General features: G+C 39.7%; 1 protein-coding gene across 4 annotated transcripts in view; it reads left to right on the top strand.

The window, feature by feature from the left end:
- The window catches only part of klf8 (Kruppel-like factor 8), a 71,078-nt gene that overhangs the window by 31,241 nt on the left and 18,434 nt on the right, over positions 1-21,403 (top strand). For all 4 annotated transcript variants that reach the window (XM_051876790.1, XM_051876793.1, XM_051876792.1 and 1 more), the window contains exon 2: positions 1,462-1,566. In XM_051876790.1, coding sequence (XP_051732750.1) covers positions 1,462-1,566 — 105 coding nt within the window. The remainder of the gene's footprint in view (positions 1-1,461; positions 1,567-21,403) is intronic.

The following is a 21,403-nucleotide window of genomic DNA, read 5'->3' on the forward strand; positions in this document are numbered from 1 at the left end:
TCACACCCACCCCACCCTCTTTTATTCCTGGAACTACCCACAGCACAAGCTCCCAGGGGTGCATTTACACACATGTATACACACACATATTCTGGTAATGCTTCCTCACCAATATACATCATCATCTCTCCAAAGGATTTGCCAGTGGGCAGGTCCTACTCTCTATCATTGAAATCCTCACATACTTTCATATTGCCGAGCCAAACCGATTTTATTGGCTGAGACAACTTTTTAGGGGTACATTATTCAGTACCTAATTAGAAATAATAGAAAATTGATGTACTGTGTATTTAGGTTTATTCTTAAAATGAATTTTCCCTTTTATTGTGGTTCTAGTTTACTTCAGCAAGGGACAGGGACATATCATTCATAACATTTGTTTTAAATGTGGCAGTTCCAATTAAAGTTACTGGCCGTCTGTGAGCACCACAATTTTATTTACTCACCAAAACCACTTAGTGAGTGCTTTTTGGACCCTGTTTACAGACATCCTGCCCTCATTCAGTGTGAATGAAGCATTTGGTTACACTGTTGTTTTCTAGCTATCTCAGACAACGTTAGCCATCAGAAGGAATTTTGTTCACAGTGCATGTGTTTGCTGTGTGTCCGTGCCATGTTGAAAGGAGGGGCCCGTTGAGAACAGCCACACCCCAGCTTATGGGGGGCCACACCTCTTTGTGGAATCTACTGCAGCTGGGTCACATGACCCTCACTCCCACCCCCATGCCTAAGCATTACCACATTTCTCCCTCTCTCTCCACTAATACTGCTGCTCTACTCTGTAAGACAGGCCTCTTTCTCTTGCTATTCGGTCTTAAAGATCTGGGTGTGACTCTGCTCTGCTCAAAGAGGGAGGCGACACTGGATTGCTGACTACTCCTCCCAGCTTGTTCAGTTGTTCTTTCTCTCCTCTTGTATTTCTCCAGCTGGTCAGTCTTTAGAACCATCTTCCCCTGCCTCTAATTTTCTGTTTTCTACGCCTTTGTCATTTACTTTCTAAAGATAATCTAGACTTGGTATATGAAGTTTCTTTATTATAGTCTAGACTAGGCCTTTTTGCCTTTCTCTTGCTTGATGTCTTCCCTTTTCTGTGATTATCCCTCCATCTTCAAACATCCCCCCACATCTGATTGACCTGTACTTGATTTCCACTCATCTCTTTTGTTCCTTGATATCTCTGTCTCCTCCTCCCCCAACTAATTTTAGCTTATGAGAGACTAACTATCTTCTAACTCTTCTCACATCAGTCTATTGAGGCTCATTCTCTCTCTCTGTAGCCTCTGTGACCTCCTGCTAACTTTTCTTTCTTTTTTGGATAACTAAGGTCTATTTGTTCAAGCAAATTGTAGATTTTTCAAATCCTTTCAGATTTTAGCATTCTGCTAACTTCTCAGACTGTTGGTAAAACTACATCTTGATGCTCTGATTAGCCCTTAAGTGTTTTCTGTTTTTCCTTTGCAGTGTCAGACGAGTCCGAAGAAATCCACTGCAGCCACCTCTGAGCCTGTTGAGGAGATGCCATCCATACAAATCAAGTCAGAGCCAGAAGAGGTGGAGTGTATGGTGGTGAGTGTGCTTTTGTAATGTGGCATTTGTGTGTGTGCAGGAGTTGAACTTCGTAGTGGGAGAGTCCTGGGAGAGTATGTAGCCTAGAGTTATTGGAAAGAGGCGTGGTTGCAGTGTCATGAGAATGAAGTCAGTGGTCCTCAGGGTTCCTCTAGACTGGGAAAACTTGGATCTTCTTTCTCAAGATAAGGCCAGGACATATCTAAATGTTAGGCCGATGTTTACTTTATTCTACAAATGCATTTAATATTAGTTTTACAATATGATTGTCTGAATTATATGATTTGTACAATCAGTATTCAAAGTCACAATGAAATAAAAGTATTGTGATATTCATACAAGTAAAACTAATCATAAAAAAATGGGCGGTGTTCTATCTATCGGTTGTTGATTGGATGGAGGCTAGGGATGCTTATAATTAACTGGTCAACTGTTAACTGACAGTAAGAATTTTGACTGATTATTACCACCAGTTAAAGGAGTATATCACCCAAAAATGAAAATGATCCTATAATTTACTCAACCTCAAGCCATCCTAGGTGTATATGTTTTTTTTTTTTTTTTTTTTAGCCGAACACAATTGGATAACTAAGTTATATTAAATAATATCCTGGCTCTTCCCAGCTTTGTAATGGCTATAAATTTTGAAGCTCCGTTAATAATACCAAAGAGTCATTTGAGAACTAATAATGGAAAATTGAGTCATTGCTATGCAGTTATTGAAGAGAAAGTGATACTTATGAGCGGCTTTCCCGAAACTATTTTATCGATAGTCACTTGCGCTTAAATGTCTCGTTGTGTGTGGGAGAGAGACAGAATGCGCTGTCCAATGATCAGTGGTTTTTCAAATTGTTGTCAAAACGCCCAAATATATAGTGTAAATATAAAAATATTCTGCAGGAGATATAATTTCCTTCCTAAATTATCCTCATGCTCTGTAGTTTATGTTGCTATTTGCACATGTAAAACTAAACCACTGGAAAACAAACTTTGGAATTTTTAATGTGTCACAGACACTTATCCATTCTAATTTAATTTAAATCTAATTTAATTTAATAATATTGTTGGTTAACGGTTAATGATCGGTTAACGAGCTTTGGTTGTCAGTCAGGAAAAAAAAGAAATAAACATCCCTAATGGAGGCAGATCTAAATGCAAGCATGGAGTTGATTGTAGGAAGGAGGTTTGTAGGATAAAAGGTTTATGCAGACTAAATGTTTGGAGAAGTCTGGTATACGTCACCAGAGGGAATTCGTTTCACCAGAAGATCAAATTATGATAGTTATTACGTTTTGTTAAAAAATTATGAGGTAAAAAAAAAAGTTTTAAAAATGAAACGTATGCATAAATGAATCATTCACATTAAGATCAATTATATGCATTTAGACAATAGATTAATTTTTATTAGAAATTTAGCTTTGAGGCATCTTTTGCGTACTTGCATTGAAAATTACAATTATTCTCTTTTGGGAAAACAGATCAAAAATATTTTGTCCAATCAAATGCTTTTTAGAATAAAAGAAATCACACAATGCTCCTCCTGGTCAAGAACCACCAAATTAGACAGGAAGGTGCTGTCTGAGTGAGATGTAAGATGACCAGCCATAGAATTTTGTGTGATGTTTACTTTCTACCATGAACCTTGCAAACTTTAACTCTTGACTTTCTCAGAAAAGGCCATTGTAGCAGCCTTTTAACTTATAAACACAACTTTGTTTTCCCGGTAGACCAATACAAATCTGTGCACCCTGACTCCCGGAAGTTGTGTGAAGTCAACCAATCAAATTGAAGTTTGTGTTTTTGTAAAGCACTTGCTGTTTTGTGTTCAAAATGCAGCAGAAATGCATCCTATAGACTAGGTAGAGACTAGGAAAGAGCTAAATAAATTATTTGAAGACATCTACCTATCAGTAGATCATAGATCAGTGTTTTTGAACTTGGAAATTCTTCCATTACTAAATATATGAGAGAGCCTTGTGGTATCTTATAGACCAAAGTTCCCCATAAGGAAGCATAACATAATATGTTTACATGCCAGTTCTCTTACCCTCCACTTTTTGGTGGTTTCTTATTGTACCTTTCCGTTTCAATCCTTCGATCTTTTCTTCCAAGTCTCGCCAAGGCCCTAGTAGGATATAACGAGGGAGGCTTCCGTTCTACTGTAGTCATGGCAACAAGGCTCTGGCGGGAGTTGGAACGACTGTGATGTAGCCTCCCCAAACCCCTTCGCCTGAACACGCACACTGACACACTACCCCACCCCCTCACAACACTCCCACTCCCTTACAATACACTCCTTAAGCCTTAAGACACATATAGAACACGACATACCTGCAGGGGTACAGACATGCTCGCATCCACACCATACATGTCTGACATGCACTCACTCTGGAACTAACGGGAGCACTCATGCACAAAGATGTACTCCACACCCTTTTATCTCATTCTCTTCACACACATATACACACACAGCCTTCTCTGTGTCTAATGCGCTTTTACCCAGCCAGCACTTCATAAAGACTCGTCAAAGGCAGCTGCTGATCTTCATTGAGTTTTTCAGTTTGGTGAAAAAATACCTTGTAGTTTCCGTTAAGATCTGTTGTCAATTTCACATGTGCAATCTGATATGCCAGGCAGTTGTGAAAAGGAAGTTTGGGGCTTGCAGTCGGTTGCCAGGTATTTCAGGTAGTTGTGTGTCTATCGAATAAGTCTTCGTAAACAGCATAATATTGTAACCCGGTAGGCTGGTGAGGCCCACGACAGGTAGTATTGTTTGTGGGAGATAGGGATGTCAATTTTCATAAATTCCTATAAATGATCGTTGTTTAAATTAATGGTCAATTAATCAATTAAACATTAACCATAACCTCTTAAATCCAAAGCGGGGGTGATACAAAGTTATCATGTTACTTAACAACCACTTGCTTAACCAACACAAATAGGTGTTGTTTAAAACTTAGAAGCTTTGCTTTACAAGTGAATAGGGAATATAATCAACACTTAACAAGTGCTTTTAAATTTGCTTACATATTAGAAGTGCTCTAAAATAACTTTACATGAAAATGTGATCTGTAAAGTCATAGAACTTAACAGATAGACTTTTGTAGACTGAGACTCATAAATTGATGAAAAGGTCTCAACTAGCAGAATACAACGGACGCATTTGTTTCATTTAGAGACCAAACTATACCAAGTATTTGTTTGAAAAGCACCACCACAGACATGTAAACAATATGCACATGATGCTTTTGCACAATGTTTTGGTTTGTAATTTCGCAAGACATTAGTAAACCACAGTAGATCACATGTCTTTATTTAGAGCAGGTTGTCTCAAATGAGCCAAGTCAAAACATAAGACAATGTATAGATCATGCAGTGATATGACATGCTGCTTGGCTAAAGCTATAGAACTTGATACGATTGTGTCGCAATAATGACGCAGTGTTTTCCAACGTCATTTGAAAGTTAAACCAATGGAAACTAGATCTCAGGTATAGGGATGATTTGTAGAGTCCAATCACACACTTTTTTACAGCTGGAGCACACTTTGATTGGTTTGATCGTTCAGATTGACAGGTCTTGATTTACCATGCACCACAGAATAGGAGCGCACAGCTTAAACAGCGTTGGAAGATCATCACTCATCAACCAGGATTTTATTGCTTGTTTATTCTATGTACTTCTATTATTGCGTTTACACAAGTAAGTAGTTCATATGTTCAGTAAATCATGTGTTGGGAGGATTTTTTTGGACCCTTGTTTAATTATGTTTCAAAATAAACGGCTAGCCTACCTAATCCATTGCATGGCTTGAAGACATTAATACATTTAGAATATGTAACTAAGGCACGCTCGCTTCCTCTTGTGTCTGCTGCACGTGTTTTGCGCATAAGCCTAAAAACTACGCAGTCTAACGATGACCTTACTTATCGACCATCGATAAGTTTTATTGATTAAATTATTATCGACAATTAACCGATCGTCGATTAATTGTTGCCATCCCTAGTGGGAGAGGCTACATGACTTTCCTTTTCAAATGCTGGGCAGGGCTGCAAATTTAGAAGCTAATATCACCCTCAGCTGCCACTGAAAGTCTAGGTAATCAATGTTTTCAAGCTTCAAAAAGTATGACACATCTTCAAAGTAACTGAACAGTTTAATCCAAGACTTCTGAAGAGACACGATCAAGTCAAGTCATCTTCATTTATATAGTGCTTTTTACAATACAGATTGTTTCAAAGCAGCTTCACAGTGATAATAGGAAAATTAATGGACAGAGATTATTTTAACTTTACTGCAGCTCTAGGAAAAAGTTATTATTGAGCTAAAGTAAGTTTTTGATTGGATCACTTCCGTTGTAAAAATCGTTAATTATTAACTTAGGGGCCGCTTAAATGACACCTTTTTAACTGAAAACAGAAGACTTTTAATGTGTTCTTGCTGTTCATTTACATGTTTAGTCTACAGTGCGATTGAATGTGTATGTGCGCAGACGCTTAGTCTTTTTTACAAAGTGACATTGCCAAATTACTTGTCTGCCCCGCATAATACAGAATTATTAGTCGTTTCCGCAGATCCATGCGAACTGGAATCAATTTGATAACGTTTTATCTATACATAGGGAAAGGAAAGGGAAGGAGGCCTTCACAGGGGATAGTTTAGTTGACACTTCAGGGCTGCATTGTCATCGTGTCTAGGTGCAGGTCCTTCATCTCATCTGGATAAGGCCTGGATCTGGCAGACTATGGTAAACCTCGGAATAAACAGAGAGACTAATATTAGCGTAGACGCCATTCTTTTTATGATGTAGTGAGTGCATCAGGTGTTACGGGAAGTGTTCCCGGTTCCGGCTGACCTAATATATATGTCTATATATTTGATATGTATATTAATATTTAACAAAGAGTTCAACAACATGTTCAGATTGCTGTTGTATCAAGAGTCTTAAAATGTCAATGGTATAGACTACTGAGATTGACCCTACTTGGTGGTGCAGCTTTATATTTTTAAACCCCAAAGAACTCAGAACACCATCTGTCATGCTTGCCTTTGTTTTGGTTTTGTTTCATATTGGACATTTTGTTTGCTTTTCTTTGTCCCCATGTTCTCGCTCATTAGTTACTATGGTTTTTATTAAGTTCTCACACCTGTTTGATATTGAGTTTGTTGTCTTGTGTTGTCGGTGTTTTCATCCTCTGTTGCCTCACTATATGAGGACATGAACACACAAAATTCATCTCCAGAGCTCACTTCATCAGCATTTTACTGCTTTGTTTAGAAAATCTATCGTCATACCATAAACACACAGAAACTCAAATCTCTTGGCAACCCGTCAAAATAAAAGTTCGATTTAACTTCACAGAAACATATTACTGCTGTACAGTAGTATTTAGATAGGCTGTACGCTTCAATGTAATACTAATACTAACAATAATAGACTTAAAAAATAATAATAATAAATTATTAAAACTAGATTTTTAAGGAACAATCTCAGTTTTTCTTCCGTTTTAATTTTAACAGTAAAGCTCTGTTGTGCAGCTCTTTGTTTGATAAAAAAGTTTAATTTAATTATTAAAACATTAATTAAAAATAATGTTATCCGTTCATTTGATTGCCAGAAAAATTAAAATACGCAACAGAATTTCTGAACAAAAACCCCAAAAATTTCATAAAAATACATTTGTTAATTAATAAATTTGTAGTTTTTAAGAATTCAATCAATTAGACATTCTTTTTGATTATTAAAATTTAATTTAACCATTACAGTCCAAAAAATTAAAATGGAAAACAACGGAATCCAGAAAAATTAAAACGGAAAAAACGGAATTTGTAAAAAAAAATAAAACGGAATTTGGGAAAAAATAAAACGGATTTCATAGAGCCCTAATTAAAGCTACTCTACTATTTGAATGGATACCTTTCTCTTCGTCATCCTTTGTGGACCTAATTGTGACACCATCATCCTATCTTTGAACTTTAGTAGTAGAGGCTGCCCCTCCCTCCTGCTGTGTTTGTAACTTTTGCTGTTTTTGTAAAAAACAATTGTTATTAATACATACAACTTCATTTTCCGAGACAGGAATGTAAATAGTTGCTTTAACAGTCTAGTTAAAGTCCCTGTAAAGTCAATTCTGAAAATTGTTTCTAAACACGTTATAAATGTTACAAATGTATTGCTGAAACACATTACAAAGACTGTGAATTATGTAGTGCTGAATTGTGAAGTTAGAGCGTTAAACAGTGTTTCACCAATTCTCTGTTCAGGATTTTTTGGGCGGAGCTAAAATGGGGGTCCGATGACGCACTGGAGCCCCCGAGCATGGCGCCGCCCCTAATACTATATAGAGACAGAGAGAGACAATCCAACAGTCCCCATTGACTTTATATAGCGTGAGGCTGCCTCTTTGTCATTTCTGGCTTAAAACAAAAAATAGAACAATGTCTAAAAGCTGCTATGTGACAAGGTGTACAGCAAACAAGCCAAAAAACCCAGAACTAAGTTTTTATAAGCTGTCGACCCCAAAAAACGAATGTTTAAGGACACAAAAGTGGATTCAGGCAGTGAGACAGAGCACAACGGGTCATATTACTATAAGAAATAAATTGGAGGGGAACGTAATCGGTGACACGTGAAATAATTCTTTGACATGGTTAAAAATAATTATTACTGGTTTAATTATAATTATTACTAGTTCTGGGTTTTTTAGCTTGTTTGCTGTACACCATGTCACATAGCAGCTTTTAGACATTGTTCTGTTTTTTGTAGTAAGTCAGAAATGACAAGGAGGCAGCCTCACGCAATACAAAGTCAAAGGAGATGGTTGGATTGTTCCCCCCCCGGTGGGCGTGGTTTTCAGATTATACTAAATGCGCTCTGTCTCTATAACTGTCGATGACGCACCGAGCATGGCGCCTCCCCTAATGCTACAGCGGCTCACTTGCTCAATCTCGAGTGTCATTACCATAGACATTATAATAAACACTAGACGCCCTATTGGCCTCTTTGGACTGTTGCTGCGATACGTCAACAAATCCGCCATATTGTGCGGGGCAAGACTGCGCTGCTATTTACTTGCATACTTGTTTATGCAAGTAAACGGGCAAGCTGCGGTTTTTCTGGATAAAAACAAAAATAACGTTTACATTTATAAACCGATTTCAGTGGTTTATACTGTACACGGTGTACAAAAAGTTCTAGTTACTTAAAATCTCTATAGTTAGACATATAAAATATTTATTTTAATAAGAAATAGTCAAAGCTCAGGCTTGTCATGTATTTGGCTGCTTTATTCTTGCTTAAGAATTGTGAAAACGCCCATACTGAGATATAATTAAATTTTCACATTAAATGAAATAAAGTTTTCTTATTGTGGAAAAGGCATTTTCTGTCTTTAACCCAATTTTAGCTTTTCTTGAGCTTAGAATTGACCACCATTGATAAAATGAAAAAAATCATCAAATACAAATCACACAGGCTGCTTTCTGTATTTTTATAGCACTAAGAAAATAAAGATGCATATTTGAACTTCAGGAAATTTAGTTTATAAAATAAGATATAATATAACCTAAAACTATATTAGAAATCATGTAAACTCCTGTCTCAACTTTCACAGCTAACTAGTGACATCGCTAGCTATTTTAGTCTGACTGACTCCGGTGGCCAACTACTATCAATATGATTATATAATGACCAAATACAACCAGAAACAAATGTTCAGTCTTACATGTGAAAGGTCATTCCCTGAGACCTGTTTTCAATTGTGCAGCGATTTGTACAGCCCCAAGCAGCACGCAAATGCATATTACATGGTTTTTATAATATACAATACAGCTCGGTCTCCTTATTTAAATTTCCTAAAACGATGATATGAAGAAGGGGTGGATTAATTTTGTCTCTAAAGTGATCGTTCTACACCGGATATCTCCCGCCTCGGCCTTCCTATCGTCCCACTGACAACCGATGATATGGGGCCGGTGTTCTGACAATTTGTGCTACCCTGTCAAATTTTGCTTCCTCCCATTGAAACAGTGGGTAGCAAAATCTGACAGCGAAAAACGCTACCTATCAGATTGTGCTTCCAGCATGATATTAACGTGGTTTATGGCTTTATTAACATCTACACCTACCCCAACCCTAAACCTACCCTTATAATAATGCAAGTACAGTAGTGGTAGCACAATATGATATAGCATTAATCATTAGAACAAGTATAAATCGATAGCGAAAAATGCTACTTATCAGATTGTGCTTTATTAATGTCTACACCTAACCCAACACTAAACCTACCCTTACAATAATGCAAATACAGTAATTTTGTGTTATTTATCATGACAAAAATGATGTAATATTGATGTGCGCATGTGCAGTAAGCCCGGGTAGGACAATCTGACGGGTAGGATGAAATGTCGGGACACCGGACAGAGTCTCTCCTGTCCCGGCCTTCATCCTCCCGTCTTGCGGCGCCGTTATTTGTTGACTCGACAACAGTCGGCAGTACGTGCCCACCAATGAGTGTAAGTTGCCTTGTGTGCTTATGTTATAATTAGTAGGTTGTCCACAGTAACTCTACTAAAATTTGCAACCCTCTAACGTGATTCTTTTTATATGCATCAGTATGTTTGTTTTGACTCATTAGACAAGTCAGTTGAGACGGCAGCTCTCGGTGGGTGTGGTTTCAGCGCTGACATCCGACACGCCCCCAGCGTTTGAGAGCAGAGAATACTGCTCATTTTTCGAGATTTTGATAACTTATTTCATTTACTTGCAGATTTAATTTACTTGCAGATTCAAATTTGGCTGGGTGGTTAATAACACTTTTTTCTGCGGTGTGACAAACTCAGAACACATACTTTAAAATGACTTTACAGGGAATTTAACCGTCTTTTGTTGTCTGTTCTAATTGATAAGTAACCGAAACAACAGCCTTTTCATCTCTCAGTTATGTGGTGGAATGTGAATTTGGTGCACTCCCTTGGGAATATTATTAATGGCCAATTTCCCAATTAATGGTCATCAGTAAGGTCAGCAGAGAGCCATACCGCCATCAGTCCATCATTCCTAACAATGTTAAACAGAAGGATTTTTCACCGGAAACTCGTGTAACAGTTTCAGTCTCTCTCTTGCTCTGTCAATTTGTTCTGCATTTCTACACTGTGAAAAACATGGATCAGTGTTCTCTGTGCTGCCAACCTTTACCATAAGTAGTTCCTCTTCTGTCCTCATTCATATGCTTAGGTCAATACTTTTTTCCACTGGACTGGACTACTCGGTTCACTTTGGATCTTTGTGTGTCCTTGATATGTTAAAAGTTGGCTGTTATTGGTTTTTGATTTGTTTGTTTGTGTTTTACCTGTGTTTGTTGATTTGTTTATACTGCAGTACATTCAAGGCAAGATTTAAAAAAATCGGACACCCAGCAGAAAATTATATCAGACACTTGAAAGTTGTGTAACTTATGGACACTTTCATTGAAGACAGCTTCGTTGATTGTAATTGTAACAATTTTGTTTTGTCTCGTCATGCCATACTGTGCCATAGTGTAACCTGTGTAACCAGACTTGGCACATTAATATGGAGTGTGTGGCCAACTATGCTTCTATCAGCTGTTTTATAATGGCCTTCAAACATTGCTTATCCACTCATATTTATAATGTATTACTGTTTTTAAGTCACTAGATTTTCTTTAAAATATCTGTGGTTATGTTATATATGAATCATTTCAAAGCTGTATTTCCATCAAAAATAACTGTATTGGTCTGTATATAGTTACCATGATACCAAAAAAATCTTTTTTTAAACGACTTGCTTTAAACGACCATCGCACGCAACTTGAAAAAAGAAATGGCTGTATCGTGGTCAGTAGATGAGGTGCAGACTCGTTAGTAGACGAGGAGCACATCCATGGCAGTAGAGGCGGCATAACTATAACGATCAGTCTATCCTACCCACTTTGAAGTGGTACTAAACTTCAGTGGAAAAGACCCTTATTCCTTGTCTGGGATCGTGTAGAGCCCTTTGGAGCTGCACTGAAACTGCAGTTTGGACCTTCAACCCAGTGGTAACTGTTGAAGTCCACTATATGGACAAAAATCGTGGGATGTTTTCCTCAAAAACCTTAATTTCTTTTCGACTGAAGAAAGAAAGACATGAACATCTTGGATGACATGGGGGTGAGTAAATTATTAAATAGAAAATTTTAATTTGAAAGTGAACTAATCCTTTAAAAAATGTTTTGTAAGCAGTTTTGCCAACAAATTTGTCTGTCCCCTGTCATACTGCTACGCTTTTTTCGTTGCAGAGCTTCAGTGTTTGTCTGAACGCGGGCTCAGTATTGGCTGTCTCCTGCGTCAGCATCACACACGTCGTGCTGCTTACGTGACTAGAACTGGCCAATACCGAGTCGCCGTTCGGAAGTAAACACACTGAAGCTCTGCAATGAAAATAGCATAGTAGTATGACAGGGGACAGATGAATTTGTTGAATAAAGTTGTTATTTTCGTTTTGTCTTTGCGCACAAAAAGTATTCTTGTCACTTCATAATATTAAAGTTGAACCACTGTAGTCATGTCGCCGGTTTAACGATGTCTTCAGTACCTTTCTGGACCTCAAAAGGTGCAATGTCGTTGCTGCCTATGTGTGGATCAGATACCCTCGGATTTCATCAAAAATATCCGAAGACAAACGAAGGTCTTATGGGTTTGGGACGACATGAGTGTGAGTACTTAATGAGTGCTTAATGACAGAAATTTCATTTTTGGGTGAACTAACCCTTTAATGAAATCCAGACGTATAGCTAATATGAAATAGTAGTTGTAAAACATCACAGATCAAATACAATTGGTTTTGATAATGACAACCACAAGGCTTGTCTTTATCACAACATTCACTCGCCGCCTCAGGCCAAGACCGTTTCCTACAACTGCTAATAGATAATTGAACACACTCAATTAACATCCCACACAGCACACTAGTGATAATTGGGTCATTAATGGATGTCATTCACCTGACTCCAGCACCACATGTTTACGTGATTTCTTTAAGTTTGAGCAATGGAAAACAACCTAAGAGACAAGAAAGGTGGAGTGGATGAAGGGTGGGGATGCAGCGAGGTGACAGGGTGGAGAACCATAGAGAGACTGAGAGAGAGGTGGGCGGTATCGAGAGAGGAAAAAATGAGTCAGCTGATATACCTCCCAGTTTCCATGACAACTGGAGGCCTTTCCCACCCACTCTCCCCTTATTCTGTTTTGCTCCCACCCCGGCCCACTCGCTCTCGATTTCTCTTACTCGTTTCCTCCCAACACCTCCAGTTAATTATACAATTCAGCTATACAAGCTCTGTCTGTACCTATCTTTTTACCTGTTTGATTTTGGCCAAATTAAAGATACATTGTCTAGGAATTTGCATATGTGGTGCATACTGAATTGAACAGGTCACACAAACATTTTAAATACATTTGTCCTCAGGTTAAAGAAAACGGTAGAATGTTTTGGATGGCTACCTCTCAGCTTTGAAAATTAACATTTATTAAACATTTAAAGGGGAATCCAGTTTCAACGGAAAAGGAAGCTGATGTGCATTCTAAAAAGCAAAATAATTTGAATAATATTGTATCTAGAATATATAATAATATTCAATAATATAATACATGTTTATGCCACACACAATTCATAAATGTTTTTCACTGCCTGCTTAATTAAGAATTAAGAATATATTGTTTGGCGAAAATGTGAAATAGGCCTGTTTAATGTTATTATAGATTATACAATATTTTATATTTAAATACATCTGAAAAAAAGTCATTTAAAGTAAAAAAAAAAAAAAAAAAGAAAGTAATCACAATTTTTTTTTTTTTTAAATAGTGTTCACAATTTTCCCATGAAGCTGAATAGACAACTAAAAAAATAACAGTTACTAGAGGTTCTGACATAATGTTAGTTGCTGCAGTCTATTTACAAAAACATATTTAATTAATTTGAATTAATTATTTTTATTATTATTATTATTATTAAAAAATCTGTTTGAATAAATGATTCAATGACTCAATTATAAAGATGTCACTTTTTTCATTACTGGACGAATCAGCATTTTTGAACAAATCTTTTTAATGAATGATTCAATGACAAATACATTTTTAACAGTCACTTGTCGCCACCTACTGGTGTAACAATGTAATTGATACAATCTTTATTTGAAGCATCAAGTTACTTTCAAAAGTTGATTTACTCTAATTTGTTCACTTCCTTTTGGGATGGGGGGACTTGCTATGGGAAGTCATACTATCTTTACTTAAAATTTTCTTATACTGAACATGTTAATTTCCTGTAATTTCTTGGAATATAGCCAGGTTTTTCCTAATAGGCATATCTGTCATATTAGCAGAACACATTTTACACATGGGGAAAATTTAGTCAATAATTTAAGAAGGTCCATACTTTAAAGCTCTTGAGTCTTAACTTGTACTTGGCCTTATGAAAAAGTACTTATGAAAAAGTAATTGTAATTGTTTAACCATAACGTTTGTTACAATAAGGATTAATAATTACAGGTATGACCATTGATGGCTTCTCATTGCATAGGGCAATGTTAACTTTTTTCTTTCTTTGTTTTTAAAAAAAAAAAAAAAAATCTATTCCCTTAATAGATTATATATATAAATTCTTCAACAAGTTAAAATGCACCACAATAAATACAATAGAACGTGATTAATTTTAGTAAAGGTGGTCATGAGAAGTTTAAAAAGCATGCAGGATCATCATCATGTTTTCCCATCTTTTCATCAGTCTTTTTGTCAGTCTGTTTTAAGATCATGTTTGACTTTCTCCATAGCGTTTTACTACATTCTCACTAGAATTCAAATGGGTTGCACATTTTATCATAGGAACGGCTCACGCAAATCTTACTACACTTTTGGAGCGCGCTGGTGAACACGCCTACGGTGATTCGTGCGCCACTCATGTTTACAAAAGCTCTGAATGCATGATGTACACAATTAATTAATAGCCTGATTCTGTTTCGGTGTGGGGGTTAGAGTACAGGTGCTGTGCCGAATTTTGACTCCCTGCCACATTATTACCCCCCTCCTTGAAGTTGCTATCTGATTGCCTAATTCTGACCCCTCCCCCACACTTAATCCTAAACCTACCAATACTAGGGGAGTAATAATTTGGCGGAGGTAGGAATTCGGCACAAAACCTGTAACGTGAGAAGTGCCGGTATGCAAGAAAAAGTGAGTGTATGCTACAGATTAAAATCTAGAAGTGCCAGTGCATACAGGCCACTTCGAGCACTGAGTAAGATTGTGTGGGTGTTTTGAATAAAGATCGTGATCTTTTAATGATTAATCATGTTTTTGTGCTGAATTTCGTATTGTTTTCGTAGGCTATTGAGAGAATAAAATACAGAAATCCCTTCATTTCCCTAAACAAATCGAACCAATCTGAACTGGAATGCCAGTTTCTGTGACACTAGTGGCACCTACCGAATTTACACAAATAAAGCATTTATTTATTTATTTATAAACAACCTTTCACACATAGTGTCTCCCCCAACCCAAACATCACAAACACAGTTCCCTTTCGAGGGAACTCGTGCTGCATCCGATAGGATCGCTTTGGGAACGCCCTCAGCGTGATAGCGTCTGTCAACTAGTCCAATGGCGAGAGTGAACGTCACGGGCGGGTGACGTCACGACCAGGAAAGGATAAATACACATCCGGCGAGACCGGCTTCAGCTTTTCTGCCTCAGCAAAGCGCTCTATGTGAAACTGTCCTTGTCTATTTATTGTTGTCTGTCTTGATATAGCACAGCTCAATATATTCAGTTATGGCGAACACACAGGCATTTAAACCGTGTACCCCTCCCTGCCCTCGTTTCCTTACGGGTGGGGATACACACGATTTGTGCGTGATGTGTTTGGGAGCGGAGCATGCTCTTTCAGCCTTCGAGGGGGCTGAATGCGAGCATTGTGAAAAGCTTCTTTTAAGGACGCTCCGCTTCTTCCGCCCAGGGAGAGGGCTCATCGCATCAGCACTCTAGTTCTGAGGAATTGGATGTGCTGAGCGTCGATATGGGGGAAGATGACTCGCCATCACTTTCCCCTATGAGGAGCTGGTGGATGTGCTTTCTCGCGCTGTGTCTAAGTTAAGTATTGATTGGGCAGCCGAGAATCAGGGCGCTCGTCCGAAAAGCAAACTGGACGAGCGCTTTTTGTCATCAAATAAAGCACTTCCACCACGGGGTCTGCCATTCTTCCATGATCTTCATGATGAACTAGCGAGATCTTGGAAGAAACCATATTCATCACGCTTGTTCAGCCCTCATGTCAAGCACTATTCTAACATAAGAGGGCTGAAAGAATATGGTTATGGGACGATGCCCCGGGTTGAACAGACGCTTGCGAGCTATCTGTCCCCGGGTTCAGCGTCGTCCCTGAAGACCCCCACGCTTCCCACAAAACCACTTAAAGCTACATCAGGGTTAGTGGGAAAAGCGTATACGGCAGCAGGTCAGGCTGGTGCGTGCTTGCACACGAACAACACGACGCTGCGTCACATCCTCTGAGGAGGATAAATTTACATCAAAAATGTGCTGTGAACAAAACACCAGAGGCCAGCCTCGAGAGGCTGGTTCCCTTAGTAGATTTTCTGGTAGAGTGGAAATCTCTTCAAAATATCTCACGTTGGGTCCTGCAGATTATAGAGAAAGGTTACAAAATCCAGTTTTGGTGCCGTCCACCTCTGTTCAAAGGAGTGCTGCAAACGTCAGTGCTTCCACAGCAGGCTCTGGTGTTGGAGCAAGAAATAAAAACCTTATTAGCAAAAGAGGCTATAGAGAGGGTTCCGGTTGCCGACAGGGAGTCGGGGTTTTACAACCGGTATTTCTTGGTTCCAAAAAAGGATGGGGGGTTGCGCCCTATTTTAGATCTACGACATCTGAATCGAGCAGTACAAAAGCTAAAATTCAAGATGCTGACGATAAGTCAAATCGTGACTCAAATCAAATCCGAGGATTAGTTTGTCACAATAGATCTCAAGGACGCATACTTCCATATCTCCATCCTTCCACAGCACAGGAAGTTCGGGGGCGAAGCGTACCAATTTCGGGTTCTTCCTTTCGGCCTAGCTCTCTCACCCCGCACATTCAAGAAAAAAAAAGATGCAGCGCTGGCCCCGCTCAGGCTGCAGGGCATACGCATCCTGAATTATATCGACGACTGGTTGATTTTAGCACAGTCAGAGGAGATGGCGGTTCGGCATCGAGATGTCGTTCTCGCACATATTCAGAAATTGGGGTTGAGACTAAATGCCAAGAAAAGCGTGCTTACTCCACGACAGAGGACCACTTTTCTTGGTGTGGTTTGGGATTCAGTGACAATGCGAGCATGTCTCTAAAAAGCTCCAGTTCGCATCACTGCTATTCTATCAGCCATGAAAGAATTGAAGCTAGGCCAGTCACGCACTGTAAAACAGTTTCAGAGACTGCTTGGTCTGATGGCAGCAGCGTCCAACGTGATACCTTTTGGCCTGCTGTACATGAGACCCTTACAGTGGTGGCTAAGGACCAAAGGGTTCTCCCCGAGGGGCAACCCACTTTGTATGATCAAGATCATGCGGCGCTGTCTCCACGCCTTGATCATATGGAAGAAAAATTGGTTCCTGTCCCAGGGCCCTGTGTTAGGAGCTCGATGTCGCTGTGTCACTCTGACGACGGACGCTTCTCTCACAGGCTGGGGAGCGGTAATGGAAGGCTGCTCAGCTCAGGGTCTGTGGAAGAGTCATCAGCTCTCGTGGCACATAAATTGCCTGGAGATGATGGCGGTCTTCAATGCGTTGAAGTTCTTCCTTCCAGACCTGAGGGGCCATCATGTGCTAGTCAGGACGGACAACACATCGGTGGTCTCGTATATAAATCGACAGGGGGGTCTGCGGTCGCGCCCATTATACAAACTGGCGCAACAGATCCTCCTGTGGTCTCTGGGGAAGATGCTCTCCTTGAGAGCTATCTACATTCCAGGGACTCAGAATATTGGAGCAGACATCCTGTCGAGGCAGGGGCTGAGGCCAGGGGAATGGAGACTTCACCCAGAGGTGGTGAAGCTCATATGGGAGATTTATGGCCAAGCGGAAGTGGATCTGTTTGCGTCTCAGGATACGACGCACTGTCCACTTTGGTTCTCCCTCACACATCCAGCTCCTCTGGGACTGGATGCCATGGTACAGACGTGGCCGAGGCTGCGTCTGTATGCATTTCCCCCGGTTGTTCTGCTCCCAGGAGTTCTGGAGAAAATTTGCCAGGAAGGGATAAGTCTACTGCTAGTAGCACCTCACTGGCCGAGCCGCATATGGTTTTCAGACCTGATAGCTCTTCTCGATGGCTCACCTTGGAAGATTCCGATCAGGAGGGACCTCCTGTCTCAGGCGGGGGGCACGATTCTCCATCCCCGTCCAGAAATGTGGAATCTGTGGGTTTGGCCTCTGAGGGGGCCAAACTCATAGAGGCTGGTCTCTCAACTGAGGTTGTAGAGACCATTCTTCAATCCAGAGCTCCTTCCACGAGGAAACTATGCCTTGAAGTGGAAACTTTTCACTTCCTGGTGTCAAGAACAGCAGTTGGATCCAGTCTACTGCCCGATAGGTTCAGTACTTGAGTTCCTACAGTGCCGCTTCTCATCTGGGTTAACCCCCTCTACACTTAAAGTATATGTTTCAACTATATCTGCTTACCATGCCCATGTGGATGGTACTACTGTCGGGAAGAACCCGTTAGTTATTAGTTTCCTCCGTGGCACCCAGAGGCTGAGGCCTGCGATGCGCACGAGGGTCCCTGCTTGGGATTTGGCCATTGTGTTAGAAGGCCTATCTACAGCTCCATTTGAGCCACTTGAGTCAGTCTCAGATAAGTTCCTGACACTTAAGACTGTCTTCCTTCTCTCCATATCGTCCCTTAAGAGAGTAGGAGACCTTCAGGCCCTTTCAGTGTCCCCAGCCTGTCTTGAGTTTGCGCCGGGGATGGTCAAAGCCTTCCTCTACCCCAAACCTGGGTATATCCCTAAGGTTTTGACTAATGTTCCAAGGCCTATTGTGTTGCAAGCTTTTTGTCCTCCTCCATTTGTTACCCCAGACCAGGAGAAACTGAATCTGCTGTGCGAGCACTGGACACATATGTCCACAGAGCTTTCCAGATATTTGTGTGCTTTAGACCACATAACAGGGGTCGTCCTGCCTCTAAACACACTGTAAGCAAGTGGATAGTCAAGGCTATTTCGCTCGCCTACGAAGTCTCTGGCCAGCAGTGTCCTTTAGCTATCAGAGCACATTCAACTAGGAGTATGGCGGCCTCCAAGGCCTTAATTTCGGGGGTTTCCCTCAAAGAAATCTGCGATGCAGCCGGTTGGTCCTCGCCTCTCACTTTTGTGAGGTATTATGACCTTGACCTGGACGCAGCTCCAGGATCATCAGTGTTGCTGTCTTAAGTGTGCCACAGTTTCACACAGACAGGTATTTGTGATTATGGCTTTTTGGTATATCGTTCCCAAAGCGATCCTATCGGACGCAGCGCGAGTTCCCTCGAAAGGGAACGTCTCAGGTTACGTATGTAACCATAGTTCCCTGAGAAAGGGAACGAGACACTGCGTCGCGTTGCCATACTCCCTGCTTGAAGGCATGTCTCTACAGGTAAAAGTAGGCTACTTTCAATAAAAGGTCCATCATATTTGGAATACTTTTAGCTGTGTTGCCATGTGTCATCATGAGGAAACATGACGCACCTCAACTCTTTGAGGCTGCCTACACTGCTACAGTAGCCACGCCCCAACTCTATAGGTTGAGCTGGAAAGAGATTGACAGATCTGAGCACACTTTTGGGGGAGATAAACCCATACTAATTGTAGTCAATGAACAATAAACTGGGTTAAGAGGATGTATTTAAAAAAAATCTTACATGCATCACATTTAAATTACAACAATGTTTTGTTACATAACTACAAGTCTAGGGTTGGGAAGCCAGTAACAAAATGAGAAAATAAAAATAACTAAAGAAAAACCTTGGAGAGAGAACAGGGGCAACACAAACACCAATTCAAATTTATATCTTTTAATTTGAAAAGATAAAGAATAATAAATAGAAACAGTAATCTCAAAGGAAGTATTAACAAACATATAGGGAACAAAGACTTCAGGGAAGAGCTAGGCCAAAATAACAAACAAAACCAAACTAACTAACCCAAGATTATTCATAAATTACCTAGAAAAAGATAATCCAAAAATAAAGTACATACAATCTCCCTGTCTGCCCATAACCAGGAGAAAAAGAGAAGTACAAACAAAAAAATGGCACCCTCCCCCTACATTTCCTTAAATCAAAAAGAACATAAAAATACTAACAAACATAATTAACATAAGACAGAGAAATAATCAAAAGGTGTTAAGCAACGTCAGTTCTCTTTCTGTTAAAGAACGCAACAAAGTCCTGAGTTCACTTACTCAGAAATAGATCATCAAAATGAAACAACAAATGAGTCTGGGCAAACAGGAGGAAGAGTTGCCCTGGTGGAAGGAAGTCTCTCTCTTCTCTCCACAGATCCACTATTTTCTACTCCTTCCTGTTACCATCCAATCACCCCAGGCACCACCAGATTGAACACAGCTGATTGGAGCGCCTGTCTCGTAATGAGAGAGAGAGAGAGGGAAAGAGCGAGAGAGCAAACAGAACACCACATCCAACACACACATATACACAATTATATAACACATTTAATACGTCCTCGGACGTAATAGTTTACACTTTTGGGGGAGATAAACCCATACTAATTGTAGTCAATGAGCAATAAACTTGGTTAAGAGGATGTATTTAAAAAAATCTTACATGCATCACCTTTAAATTACAACAAATTGACAAAAAACTTTGTTTTATTAAGGCAGACATCACTATTGTTATAGTCATTGCTTCAGCTGGGTATTTGGAAAAAAAAAATAATAAAAAAAAGCATGCATGTTGTTGCAAACAAACAACAATGAGCATTCAAGACTGAAGTAACATGGAAGCCAATTTAAAAAGTAGACTGCTGCCATTGGGGAAAATATTAGGCTGAAAAATATTTAATTAGTGTCTATGAAAAAAAAAAAAAATCTATTTTGAATAGTCTGAGTAGTGTTTTACCTATTTACATCCCTAGAATTCCCATAGACATACATTTGAAGAAGGGAACTGAGCCGTATTCAGAGACCAGAGTATCATATAGGCCCAGAAACTGCAAAGCAATGTGCTAAAAGCCACTCAGAACACCTTAGCAACCACATAGCAATGCCCTGACAACCATCTATGAATTCCTAGCATCATGGCAGCAAATTATGCTCGGACAAGCACCACAAGTTTAGCGTTTTAAGTGGACTGTTCCCTTGCTGCTGCTTAAAATACACTAACCTCTCTGTTTGCATTAGGCATCATTCAGGAATTGCTTTCAAATGTTTTATTACCTTTACCAAAAGCATAAATATATAGGCCTTAAGGTTAGTTATAAGTCTTACTGCAGAGGGAGCTCAGTGGGTGCACACGCACATACCCACACACACAGATCTTTGCTTTGTGTATGTGTGTATAAATTAGTGTGTCTACGTTTGGCTGTGTTGAGCTGGACTCGTTCCAGGTTCAGGCCTTCTCCTCTGCAGTGCAGAGGCCCAATCTGGCCAGCAATTGTTCCTGTGTTTTGTGGAGCTGCTGCTCTGTACCCTCCCTTTCCTTTCCGTCCCTCCTAATCTTCTTCCTCACCTCATTTGCTCTTCCATATTCCTTCCTTATCTCTCTTATACCCTCGTATTCTTCTCAGTTTTCTTTC

The sequence above is a fragment of the Ctenopharyngodon idella genome, chromosome 21 (genome assembly GCF_019924925.1).
Source record: "Ctenopharyngodon idella isolate HZGC_01 chromosome 21, HZGC01, whole genome shotgun sequence".
NCBI lineage: Eukaryota > Metazoa > Chordata > Actinopteri > Cypriniformes > Xenocyprididae > Ctenopharyngodon > Ctenopharyngodon idella.